Here is a 13,399-nt window from a genome sequence, read left to right on the forward strand (position 1 = left end):
CCTTAGTTTTTGAGATAGGGTCTCTCACTAAACCTGGGACTCATCTGTTTAGCTAAGGTGGCTTACCAGGAGCCCCCAGGATCCACCCGTGTACTCTGGTCCCCAGACCTCTAACCTCCAGAGCTGGGTCATAGAAAAACCAGCTTTTCCACATGAAGGTCTGGTGTCTAAACTCAGGTCTGCATGCTTTTCCGCATGAAGGTCTGGTGTCTAAACTCAGGTCTGCATGCTTTTCCACGTGAAGATCTGGTGTCTAAACTCAGGTCTGCATGCTTTTCCACATGAGGATCTGGTGTCTAAACTCAGGTCTGCATGCTTTTCCACATGAAGATCTGGTGTCTAAACTCAGGTCTGCATGCTTTTCCGCATGAATATTCTGGTGTCTAAACTCAGGTCTGCATGCTTTTCCACATGAAGATCTGGTGTCTAAACTCAGGTCTGCATGCTTTTCCAGTCACCACTTCATCCACTGAGCTACTTTTCAGCCCTTTCAAACAGTTTTTTTATGTGTTGTTTAATTCATTGTAGAAGAGTACTACAAGAAGAAATTAATCCATAGACCACATTTCAGTGTGACATAATGAGCACAGGTCTGGTGTGTGTTTGAAATTTTTTCAAATGGGAAGCATGCTAGGGAAAAAATGGTATGAGCTCCCCTCCATCTTGTTCTCTATTTCCAGTGTGGGTCTTGTTTGGCTGTGGCCTTGTGAGAAATCTCCTCTGGATCCCCTCAGTTTCTGATGGTAAAAATCCTACCATGTGCAGAATTGAACACACTCAGGTTAAGTTTTGGCCCAAGTTCAGAGCCTTGTTCCAAACCAGAGCATCAAGTCCAAGCATCCCTTGTGGGCACTTCAGGTCTACTCCTAACAGAACAGCCCAGGAGAGGGACAGTATGGTCCTGGTCTCTGTCTCTCAGGTGCCTCTGGGTTATGCAAGGTCAAGAGGAGGTGGGGAGGAGGAGGAGGAAGAAGAGGAAGAGGAGGTGGGGAGGAGGAGGAAGAAGAGGAAGAGGAGGTGGGGAGGAGGAGGAGGAAGAGGAAGAGGAGGAAGAGGAGGAAGAGGAGGAAGAGGAGAAAGAGGAAGGGAGGAACAGGGAAGGGAGAAGCAAGAGGAGGAGGACGGCATTGGGGGAAGGTGGCGGCAAGGACTGCGGTAGGTGTATTGTGACCCTGCACTGGTCCCCCCCTGGCTGGGACAGAGTCAAAGTGCTCTTTGCACTCCAGAAGCATCACTCTGAGTCCCTGCACTCAACGGCAGCAGTCCTGTGGCCAGCCCCTTGTCACTGACTCACAGACCCTGGTCACCTTCTCTCAGCAGACATCTCTTCTTTGAAAACTACCCTGCCCTGGAGAAAGGGACCGGCAGATACCTCCACAGGTGTGGCATGTCCCATTGGTCGCAGCTGCGGCTTTGGGACCCTGCAGCCTGCTGTGTTCCCCCGGTTTCAGCAGGTACACAGCAAGCTCTCAGCTAGTCTCCTGTTGGTGCTTTTTCCAGCCTGGGGCAGTAATAGCCTCGGCTGAGGAGGCAGCAGTGCCCAGCTCGTGGTTCTGAATCCCCCTTCTCTCTGACTATGACAAATGGGCCCCTGGGACTCCGTCCTGCATCCATGCAGGGGAGATACTGGCTGGGACGACTTGGAACCTTCCCCTGCCCCACTCCAGGTGGCACCTGCACCCCAGCCTCACCTGGAGGCTGGTTGGAAATGCAGCCTCAGCACCACCCCACACTGACTGAATCCAAACTTGGCTCTCAGCCACAGCTGAATCTGGGTCAGGAGGAGCCCCATTTAACACAATGCTATGTGTGAACAGAGCATGGCACCCGGTGCTCCTGGGAAGTGTCCTTAAATATAATTAGAGGAATCCGTGCCCCTCTTCCACACAACGCCCACTTGAAATTTCTCTTCCAGTTAACCTCACAAACTCAGTTGCTACTGTACCCAACCTGAGGGGGATGGGAACTTTCTGAAGATGACAATGGAGAGAAGCCTTGAAATAGCATTAAGAGAAAAACTATAATTTCATTTTGAATAAATGAAATAATGGACACCAAAAAAAAGGCACTTTAGGAACTACAGGCTTTTGAAAGTGAGCATTAGTTACTGGTTTTTATTTTTTCATCTCTTAGAATTGATATTAAATTCACTCAAAATTTATGTAAGCTGGAGACATTTTCATTTTTTATTTCATGTTTTTGTTATTGTTAGTAAATACTTGAAGAAAAGAGCATTTTACATTTAAATCTGGAGAAAAGTAAAATTTAAACACAAACGAAATGAAGCAGCCACTGTCCCAGTGGCAGAGGTGGGCTTTAAAACTGTGGGCAAATAAATCTTGCTGCCCATTTCCAGCAGGCTTGTTTTGTTGTGTCCTTTTGTGGAGAATGGGAGTTTTCTGCAACCCATATGACTTTGTAAAAGAATTCTAGAAGGCTGGCCAGTAGGAGAGGGTGAGTAGATGGAGCCATCTGCCCATGGGACAGCGGACTCTGAGTGAGCGGAGGGGCATCCTGGGAAGTCTGGCGTTTGCTCTCCACATTAGCCTGCCTCTGCTCGCAACAGCTTCAGCCTCTGGCTTGTTTTCCACCTCTGCCTTCTGAGGGCAGTGACGGATTTTGTCCAGTGCAAGAACAAAAGAGCTGGTGGGCAGCTCACACAGGTCTCCAGTCCCCTTCGGTGCGTCCATCACATGTCCAGTGCTTCTGTATCTTGTTCTGCATGTTATGTTCCTGGAAATATGACTTGCCTTTTACTGTTAGAATTTTGTTGTTCATAGATTAGTCAGCATGGCCGTCTTGTAGGGAACTTGATGCAATTGTATTCTAAAGTAACTTTCCATTTAGCATTGTCATCTGGATTTAAAGGGAGAAAGACTTGAGGATGCTGGAGCTCCTTGCAACTTTTTTTTTCTTTCTTTCTTTCTTTCTTTGAAGCCCTAAGTAGAGAAGGCTGGGTCTAACGTTACAGCATCTCTTAGACAGCCCGCATGTGTGTTGCCTTCCAGGCACGGGAGAGCCTCACACAGTGATTTCCCTCCAACATTGCCTGTCTTTTTAATCCACAGTGTCCTCTAATCTGAGGCATTTGAAGACTGGGGGGATGGCATCTCAGAGGCTGACAGGCTAAATAAAGTCAGAAGTCGAAGTCGGCAGTCAGTGCTGGTCCCAAGCATCTCAGGGACAGCCCTCGCACCCGCCTTGCCCACCTCAGGGATGAAGGCCAGTTCCCTTTCTCAGAAGGCAGCCTGCTCCATTTCCACCCCACGTTAATTGTTAGCAAGTTCTTTCATCTATTGATTGCAATATCCTTCCATGTGACTTCCCCTATTGCTGATCCATCCCCCCTGGAGGGCCACAAATCACATCTAGAGGGCTGCAGGCTCGGGGGATGGAGCTGCCTCCCAAGCACAGAGGGATTTGAGCCCATGCGCTGCCATTCCTTGCTTGTGTTTACTGGAAATGAAAAGAATCCCATTATCATTGTGATGAACACACATATCTCCATGTGTTACATTGTTTCCGCATTAAATGGCACTAACTCTGAGATGGCCAAGTGTCTTTAGATCCTGCCTTCTGACTTTTTTATTCTCTTCAACAAAATCCCTGCTGATCAATTATTAGTTTCACTGAATTTTAAGTTAATTATCCTCCAGATTTTACACATTTTTCTAGACCTGCAATCCTGAGAAGCAGGAAGGGTACATTTTCTGTTGTATCAGTAAAGTCTCTCTAACTCTCAAGGCATGTCAGTCTCTAGGAATTACATCAAAATCCTAGGAGTATTATGAACAAGCATTTTACAAACTAACCCAGGGAGCCTTGAGTGGTTCTTGAATGACCAGCAATCTTGAAAGACTATCAGTGCATTCCAAAATGGTCCAGGGGAAGTCACACCTAAGGTCTTTCTCATTGACTCGATCCAGGCCATCGTTGTCAGCTTGTGTTACAAAAAGAAAACAAGAGGGTGGAGGTGGCTCCTGCAAATTTTTCAGGAGAAACCTTATGTAGGGAAAGGGATGCCCATCGTGCTGTCCCGTCTTAGTTATGTCCTCTTTGCTGTTATAAATAACCCCAACAAAAGTAACTGAACATTTTATTTGGGCTCACAGTTCCACAGAAATGCAACTTATCTTAGTAAGGAACCTTAGTGATAAGACAGGAGGCTGGGTGATCTCATTGCGGCCATGCCCAGGAGGCTGGGTGATCACACTGTAGCCACGCCCAGTAGGCTGAGTGATCACACTGTAGCCATACCCTAGAGGCTGAGTGATCACACTGTAGCCATGCCCAGGAGGCTGGGTGATCACATTATAGCCATGCCCAAGAGGCTGGGTGATCACATTGTAGCCATGCCCAGGAGGCAGAGAGTGAACAGGAAGTGGGGCTGGGCTACACAGTGTTTCTGCATATCTGCGGTAATGCACTTCCTCCATCAATAATGAGCCTCCTGAAGGTTCCTCGCCCTTCCCAATAATACCACCGGTTGGGGACCAAGTATTTGAACATGTGAGACTGTGGGGGACATTTCACGTTGAAACAGAACACTCCCATATTTGAAATTGGGGTGTTCTAGCAAATTCTTATTCTGAATTAAACGTGTTAGTTTCTGGTTGCAGTGTGTGTGTGTGTGTGTGAGAGAGAGAGAGGGAGAGGGAGAGGGAGAGGGAGAGGGAGAGGGAGAGGGAAAGGGAGAGGGAGAGGAGAGGGAGAGGGAGAGGGAGAGGGAGAGGGAGAGGGAGGAGAGAGATTGGGTTTCTTGCTTCAGATATGCCCTCTGACCAAGGGTTGTGTTCTTTTATGAAGTGATAAGAGGGTTCCTGGCACGCCAACACTTACTTCAGAGAATGAACGTCAAGCAGCAGGAAGTCACGTCCATCAAGAGCTTCTTACAGAGCACAGAGGACATGGCACTGAAAACCTACGATGCCCTGGTCATTCAGAATGCTTCCGACATTGCCAGGGAACATGACAGGCTCCGGAAGGAGGTCCATTCTTCCTACCACAGGAGCAAGCCAGAGGAAGGAACAAAGAGGTAAGACCTGTCTGTAAACTTAATTACTTTTGAGACAGGTCCCGGGAGCCAGGGCCCTCTGATGGCCCTCGACACGAAGCTCAACTGAACAGAACAGCTGGGGAACAGGCTTGCACGATGTGTCTGTCAAGACACCCCAGCAATCTCAGGGCTGCTTTTCTTGGGCAGTCCCTTTAGGAACCATGATCTCCAAGTGTCAGTTCAGTCCTATAAAATAATGCTGCTTCATCAGCCACATTGACGTTGCTTAAAGCCTCACTCTAAGATCCAAGGTAGCAAAACCAGCTAGCAAGAGTTTTTAACATGCTTATGCAGGTGCAAGGCATATGAGGCTGGCTAGTAGAAATTTCTAGAAATTTGTCCAAAGAATTCAGACACCACTTTGAAGACATAAAAGTGGTGGATAAATTGAAACACCTGTATATGAGGCGCACACTGGGAGGGCAAGAACCAGGCTCCTATACAAGCATTCGTGACCAGGGAGTCAAGCTGTCAATTTTTCTTAAACGCTTCAGGAACCCCTCATTTCTCTCTGAAAATGACTCTCCCTGGTCATCACTGTCAAGTGATTTTGTTGTTGTTGTTGTTGTTATTAAAACGAAAATGGCTATGTGTCTTTGCTAATTAGCTTCTAATATTTTAGTGATTAAATACTGGAAAAAAATGTCTTTTGTACAGAAAACTGTAATTAAACATTACAGGGGAAACAAATTATTCACCGAGTGGCCCTCCTCTCATCCTCAGTGACTTCATTTTCTACATGGGCAGCCAGCTCGCATGCTGGTGGGTTCCAGCCCTCTTGGTGCTCTGACACACAAAGATATAATTATGAAATAAATAGGAAGAAAGTCCAGGGAAATGAACTCACCAGCGTCTCACATGATTACCCATGTGAAGGCGGGGGAAAAAATTTAAGCCAGACAACTACTCATTTTCAGTGACTTCCCAAATCATATTTATTTTCCCTGCTGGAACTAACCCGTCACTCCAATTTCTCAATTTGATTATGTGTTTTATTCGCCTGATATAAAATTAAGTAAAGAAACATTTGTCTCTTATTTGTTGATACCGGCAGTTCGCTTGGCACCATGTGACTGGGCAGAATCTCAGGAAGAATAATAATTCCGTACATAATTAGTAATTGCTGGTAAGATTAGATGGAGAGAGAGAGAGAGAGAGAGAGAGAGAGAGAGAGAGAGAGAGAGAGAGAGAATGCCAAACTGTGAATTTCCCCTGTTCTGTGTGGAGCATACTCATCTTCCTGCCAAGGGAAATTGGTGATGAACTCACCGCACTGGCTGCAACACTAACTCTCTATTAAGATGGATTTCCCACAAATTAACATTCAGATTGAAATGCTGCCTTTTTGATTTGCTTAAGAATCAGACTGTGAAAAATTCATTCTGAGGATGGCTGATGGGAAACATGAAGCCTTTTAAGTACTTGGAGCATTGCTGGGAGAATACTGAAAAGCGGCCATGATGGCCATCCCAGTGCTCCATCCCGGGCCAGACAGGCCTGGGCAGCTCTCCTTGGGTGAGCAGGTTGCTAAGAGCTGTGCAGGGATTTTCCAGCCAGGCCAGCTAGAAAGGTTCCCTGCCGAGCAACTCTGTGTCGGGGAGGGGCTCATCACTGTCACCTGAATGACACACCTGGGCCTCTGTGCTCTGTGGCTGTTTGTGCTTTGTTTTCCCTTAAGAGCTGAAGACCAAGGAGGACCCCGGCACGTCCACTCCAACTCCGTGCCAGTCTCCATGGCAGTGGACAGCCTCGCCCAGGCTCTTGCTGGACCATCCATCCGGTCACCATCTCTGCACTCTGTGTTCAGCATGGATGACAGCACTGGCCTCCCGTCACCACGGAAACAGCCTCCTCCTAAGCCAAAGAGGGACCCCAACACCCGGCTGAGTGCCTCCTATGAGGCTGTGAGCGCCTGTCTTTCAGCGGCCAAGGATGCAGCCAGTGAAGGTTAGCCAAAGGGGGCTAAGTGAATGCTGTTCTCATGGCTCACTGATGTGCTGGGTTCCGGTCTGTTAGTGCCCATGGCACCATTGCGGCCCTAATATATTTTTTAATAGAAATAAATCCAATTGTTGGCTTGCCAGCAGCTTTTTAATCATTAAATATAAATAATATTCAAATCCTTAAGCCTCTTAGGGGAAAGCTTCTTATGTGTCATTTCCTTCACTCAGGGTCCCACCTCTGCATTGAATTAGAAGCTTCAAAGCTGAAACAGTTCTAAAAGTTGGTTGCTACTCCATATCATTTTTCACTAATTAAAAGGTAAATCTCTTCAGCAGGATTTCCTGATCATGATCTAATTAAAATTTAAGCCCACTTCTGTATGTGGTGAGTGAAATGGTAGCTGCAGAGGGGGACTGCCACAAAGTTCAGTTCCTGTAACTTTTGAAACTAGATGGCAAAGGGCTCTGCTTTAGAGGTCAAGAAAAAAACGTTACGTCAACTCTCGGAGGTCCATATAAGTGTTCGCTGATGGCTGGTGCTAGAATTGGAAAAACCAAGCAAGTGCTTCTCAACAGGGCATTCAGAAATCTAATAGACTATAGATAAGTGTGCATGACCACCACACACCCGTGTGCATGTACCCTTCATGGAAATGGAGCAAGCCTCATGGGGGGGGGGGGTAATAAGCAAATCAACTCGTGATGATTTTAGCCACCGACCATTGCTATGGAGAGAAAGAGAGTTGGTGGTAGTGTTGGGTCAGTGGGAGAAGATTCTAGAGCAAATGTCTGAGAAAACCTCACCGAAACCTAGCATGTGAATGTGACACGGAGCTGAGTGATCCAATAATAGAGAAACAGCAAACAAACACAATGTAAAGGAAGACCCAGGCTCCTGAGCCCTGACAGGCACCAAGAGCAGTGGCAGCTTCCCAGATCCCTTCAAAGTCACATTCTTCAGTGCCTTTGAGAAAGAGGAAGAGGGCCGGGTGTAGCACAAATTGTTAGAAAGTCTTATTAATAAAAACAAACCTGAAGCCAGGTATCGGGGTGAACACTGAATGATCAGAGAAGCAGAACAAGCCACAGCCATCTCACCTTGCCAGTTCCTCAGCTGATCCTGTTTCCTCAGACTGAAAGCTTCAGAGTCCTCATCCAGAATGAATCTCAGCTGAACTGCTTCTTGAAAGCCTGAAAGCTTAACCAGCCTAGTTCCTGATCCTCATGCCTTATATACCTTTCTGCTTTCTGCCATCACTTCCTGGGATTAAAGGTGTGAGTCTTCATGCCTGGCTGTTTCCAGTGTGGATTTGAACTCACAGAGATCCAGAGGGATCTCTGCCTCCCAAGTGATAGGATTAGAGGTGTGTGTGCCACCATTTTCTGGACTCTATATCTAGTGGCTGTTCTATTCTCTGACCCCAGATAAATTTATTAGGGTGCACAATATTTTGGGGAACACAATATCACCACAGCCAGGGATATGTCTCGACAGTTAAGAGCACTAGCTGTTCCTCCAAGAACCCAGGTTTGATTCCCAGCACTCACATGGTGGCTCACAACCATCTATAACTCTAGTTCCAGGGAATCTGATACCCTCCTCTGATCTGTGGGTACCAGACATGTGTGTGTTATACACACACCCATGCAAGCAAACACTCACACACATAAATAAAAATTAATCTTATTTTAGAAAGACTAAGATAGGAAAGGTCTTTATAGGAATGTTTTGACTCAAAATTAAGGGCTGCTATTTTAATGTACCAGGTGCATCGCCATGGCTTTTAGGAGGTGGTGTGGGAGAGGCTCACGTGTCCTCCGTGTGCAGGGTAGAGAGGATCTAGTGCAAGATGTAAAAGACCCGCAAACAGGAGAGCAGTGGAGGCCAGAGAACAATGCCAAGTGTCTGCAGTAGACGTCCCCTGGATGCAGAATGAGGGTCAGAACAGGGAGTGGCAGGAAGCTGGTCTGCTCTTCCACTAGGCTGGGTCTGTGAGAATCAGCTTCCAGTCAGCACGTCACCCGAGATGGAGTTGGGGAGTAGTGGAACAATTTAGTGCCAGTGCCACTGCCGTAGGGTCTCAGCTCCAGATCCAGGAGGGAATCTCAGAAGGGGTGAGTGGAATGAGACGAAAAGGTGTTTGAGCAGTGTGGACAGTGAAAGGGGTGTCCACTGTGCTGAGATGCGTGAGATGGGGTAGTGCTAACCGGAGACACAAAGTAGACCAAAGTCTCCCAAATACAGAGGAAGGCTGAACACTGCACTGTCTGCGAAGCCAAGCCCTGTTTCTCTTTGTAACCGAGTAAGCAGGCTTTATCAGCTTCCTACGCAGGCCTCCGAACATCTTGTGAAGCCCAATCCAAGGTCCCCAAGTTCATGAGGATACTAGGAGGACACTGTTTTGGCATTGAGGGGCCAGAAGTCACATATATGTGAAGAAAAAGAAAATAGAAAGCATGAATGCAGAATGGACCCATGCCCTGGGATGGACAAACGGACAGTAATAAACATACAAGAAGCACTGAGCCTAAGCAAAACCACGAAGGCAGGCCTGGCAGTCAGGGGCTCTTGAGCAAATCCTTATCGTCTCTCAATTTCCTCTTATTCTCTTGGACCATGTTTTATTTTCAGAAGATAATAGGGCCAGGTAGTGCTGCTCTGAACAGTGACTTAAACGCCACCAATGTGCCTACACAAAAACCCCAAAGGGAAGTATTTCGTGTGTGGAAATGTTTCTCTCCTACCAGAGCTTAGGACACGTTGAACATGACTTCCGACCGGCACAGGTAGGAATGGCTTCTCTGAGCTCCTGAGACAGGAAATGCAACCTGGCTTCTGAGTTTTCGTTACATACCAAAAGGCCCCAACATTCCACCCCGTGACCCGGGGCTGTCTCAGACTTTGTTCCATTGGAGTTGTTGAGTACTTGTGACTATTTTGTGCAGAAACTTAGAAACTAAAAAAGGAAAATGCCTGACAGAAGTAAATTTCAATTGTCCTTACATCCGTACTTGCAAATAAGCTAATCACATGTACACACCCCGAAATAGCCACAAGACCAAATTAGATTTCAATACTCTAACTATGGCTTCCCTAATTTTAGCTTATGGAGAATGAAGGTTCCTGGTTCTGGCCCACAGAGACTCCAGATTAATGTTCAGAGGGCTAGGCAGGAAGCTGTGTTCCCTGCAGAATCACTGTCTTCCTCCAGGCAAGGCCCCTGCTGGAACTCCAGCCATTCTGTAAGGGGCACTATCTAGCTCCCATGACTATTTCCAATGGCTAATCTCTAGCTGAGAAGTCGGAAGAGAAGGAGAAATGCTTGCCCACGTGAGGGGTCTTATTCTCAGTATTTCGCATCCTTATGGCACCCTGTGGCAAATCATCGTAGCCCTGTGCAGATGGAGTGACTGAGTCAGGGGGCAGGGTGTGACGTGCCCGTTGTCGCTCAGATAAATCCAGCTGTGATCCAATCGGGGAGACCCCAGAACTCTGTTTCTTGGCTGCTCCTCCAACAGGCTCCTCATCGTTTAATACAAAAGACTTTGCCTTTGAAGCACGTCTGGAGGGGTGCTACATTCATTTCCTACTGTTGCTTAGCAACCCACCCAAACAGTGATTTAAATAAGGTGATGGCTGTTCTCTGTCTCTCGGGCTTCGGGTCTCAGTAGACATGGATTGTCTGGTGCTTCCCACTCAAGGTCCCACATGAGTGGAGCAAGTCACCAGGTCTGATGTCTTAGTCATCTGAGGCCCAGGCATCCAAGGGTTTCTGTACCTCTCTCTGGCCTCTGCGTCTGCTTTGATGCCATGGAGGTTTCTGGGGTTAACATGGAAAGCAGTGCTCCAGGGCACTCAGCGTAGGAGAGGAGAGGCAGGCAGATAGATGCCACCTTTTATACACCAACCTGAGGTGACAGGAAGCATTGCTTCTGCCTCACCCTGTCTACCAGGACAGTCCCAGCACCCTTTCCAGGTTTAGGGATGAAGATATGGATTCAATCACTTGGTAGGACTGAAAATAAATCTGTGGCAAATGTTTTGGAAAAACCCAGTAGGTTTCAGTCCAGTCTGAACCAAACAATTCATTCTCTTCTCCTGTACAGTAGAGACACCACCTCCTGAAGCCCCCAAAGCCTCCTTCCAGCATCCCCCAAAGCTCAAGGGTGGGACTGGACTTCCTTAAACAGAGAAAGAGTTCCTGGCCCCTTCAAGGCCATGCTTTTCTCTTCATGTTCACCTGGGTAAGGGTCATTAGACTTGTGATCTAAAATGACAGTCCACAACGGCTGGACAGACAGTATCTGCTACATGTTACACATGTTCCTTCCTGACAGGGGAAGTGAGGTGGCACATGGGATCCTCTGTGCATGCCATTTAGAAGAACAGTTGGATAGTGTTGCTAGGACTTGGGAACGGAGACCTGGCCCCTGACTACCACCTCCCTTGCCTTTTAAGTTGATGCTCTGGATCTTCTTCGAATCTCCCTTTGAATTACAGTTCCTCATCTTGACAGTGATGTAGCCTCAGGGCCAGTGTTCTCTCAGCCTGTTCTCTGCTCATGAATTCCAGGGACCAGAATCTCTTCTTTGGGCATTGCCACTACCATTTTCAGGGTATATGGACATAGTCCCTTTAAAAACTTCATGAGCTGCTCATGAATCAATTGGTAGCACATCCCATGAGTCAGCAGCCATATCCACAATTCTCCTGTATTGGGTTTTCTTCACTGTCTGTGAGGCAACACTCAGGCCTGTGGCCTTGCTTCTTTGGGGAGATCAATGAAGGACACCACGGCTCTCTCTGAAGTCTTAATGGAGGGTGTTGTTGGTGTGTGTTTGGCTCTAGCTTCAGAGCAGGTTTCCTGGAGGTCCAAGTCTTTCGTCCGTGTCAGAAGAGTGTGCCCTCTTCAAAGCATCCCAGGGAGTGCTGGGGGGTTTATAGGTAAGAAAGCCCTGATCCTTCTTTGCATTAAGTTCTTTGCCTCATCTGTGCGCAAAAGCATTCTCAGCCAGCTAGACACTGTCCACTCTCCTTCTCACCGGAGCCTGAAGCCGTGCTCAGCTCGGGATGGCTTCTCCAGCTTCCACATTGCCTCTGTCCTGGATGCCTCTCAGAGCTTCCTCAGGGCCACTAGGCTATTGCTAAGGGTCGCTTCAGTGCTGACTTCCCCAAGTGAGGTCTCTGTGTCACCGTCAGAGCCACATCCACTTCGAGGTTCCGTTATCTGCATGATGTGTTTGGGGTTCCATAACAAACTTCCCAGAAGTCAGTGACTTCTGATCCAAGGATGCTGGTGGTGTTCTCGGGTGAGTCTAGAATCTGGCTGGTTCTCCACAGTGTGACCATGGCCACCTTCACAGCTGGGACCCTTAAAGGCATGCCGCATATATTTCTGGGTCTGATGGTAAAGTCTTTGGACCCACTGACCTCAGTTTTTTCCCTCTGTAAGGCTTCTCCCTTCTTGAAGCATCCTTTTCCTGTCCACATGGTATCTCTTTCCCTCCCTGAAGTCTCTCCACATATCCCGTGGAGTGGCTACCGTGAGGTGTTCATACTTCTCAAGTGAAGTCAGAATTCACTCAATGAGGCTCCTTCCAGAGTAAGAACCAGGCAGAAGCTGTGCTGCCATGGCCCAGCCTCAGAGGCAGGATCTTCTCAATATCACGTCTCTGTCAACGTCTCTCTCTGGGATAGCAAGGGACCCTCCCACGCAGAAGCCAGCTGGGGAAAATGCTATCCACTACAGATCTGCTGCTGCTGGTGTCTGTGAAGTGTGTCTATGGTGGTATTCCAAGTGGCTTCCTAGGCTGTCTAGAGGAAGCTCAGGGGCTGCTGTGGGTCAGCCCTCCGGGGGATTGGGATGATGCTTATTCATTAGGAACTAGGGAGTTAGCATCTTCTGTTTATAGTAGTGTCTGCCTGTAGGACAGCGGAGGCCTTGTATGACACCATCCTGCAAAGACGGCCATGGAGGGAGAAAACCAACCATGCTCTCCGTCATCTCCATCACGGGGTCAGCACGGGTGGCCAGGCACACGGCACAAACACTTTGCTCACACCCATTAGCCATCCTCTGCCTCTGAAGGAATGGCCTTCCTATGCCACGTGTGTCCACGTTGAGGCTGAGGCTGGGCCAGACAGCTTGCACAATGGCAGTTCTACACCGGCACTCATCTGCACACATCCCGAAGCACACGGCTCTGTCACTCAGGAGAGTAGGCCCCTCATCCTCACGCATCTGTTGTACTTCCCTCTCCGTGGGCCATCATCTTCCTCAGTGTGGAGCCTGTGCCTCTGGCACCGAGACTTGGAGAGCTTCCTTTAGTGGTCTCAGGCATCTAGGCCCCCCTCCAGAGTCCTAGAAGGTGGAAGGAACACAGACCAGGGGCCTCTTCT

The 13,399-nt window shown here is 48.0% G+C and overlaps 1 protein-coding gene across 1 annotated transcript in view; it reads left to right on the forward strand.

The window, feature by feature from the left end:
• Myo16 (myosin XVI) overlaps positions 1–13,399 on the forward strand; it is a 394,847-nt gene that overhangs the window by 316,866 nt on the left and 64,582 nt on the right. Inside the window, 2 exon segments of the mRNA XM_052751634.1 lie at positions 4,807–5,035; positions 6,735–7,003. Of these exon segments, the coding sequence (XP_052607594.1) occupies positions 4,807–5,035; positions 6,735–7,003 (498 nt within the window).

The sequence above is a fragment of the Peromyscus californicus genome, unplaced genomic scaffold (assembly GCF_007827085.1).
Source record: "Peromyscus californicus insignis strain IS unplaced genomic scaffold, ASM782708v3 Scaffold_23__1_contigs__length_62951481, whole genome shotgun sequence".
NCBI classification, from domain to species: Eukaryota; Metazoa; Chordata; class Mammalia; order Rodentia; family Cricetidae; genus Peromyscus; species Peromyscus californicus.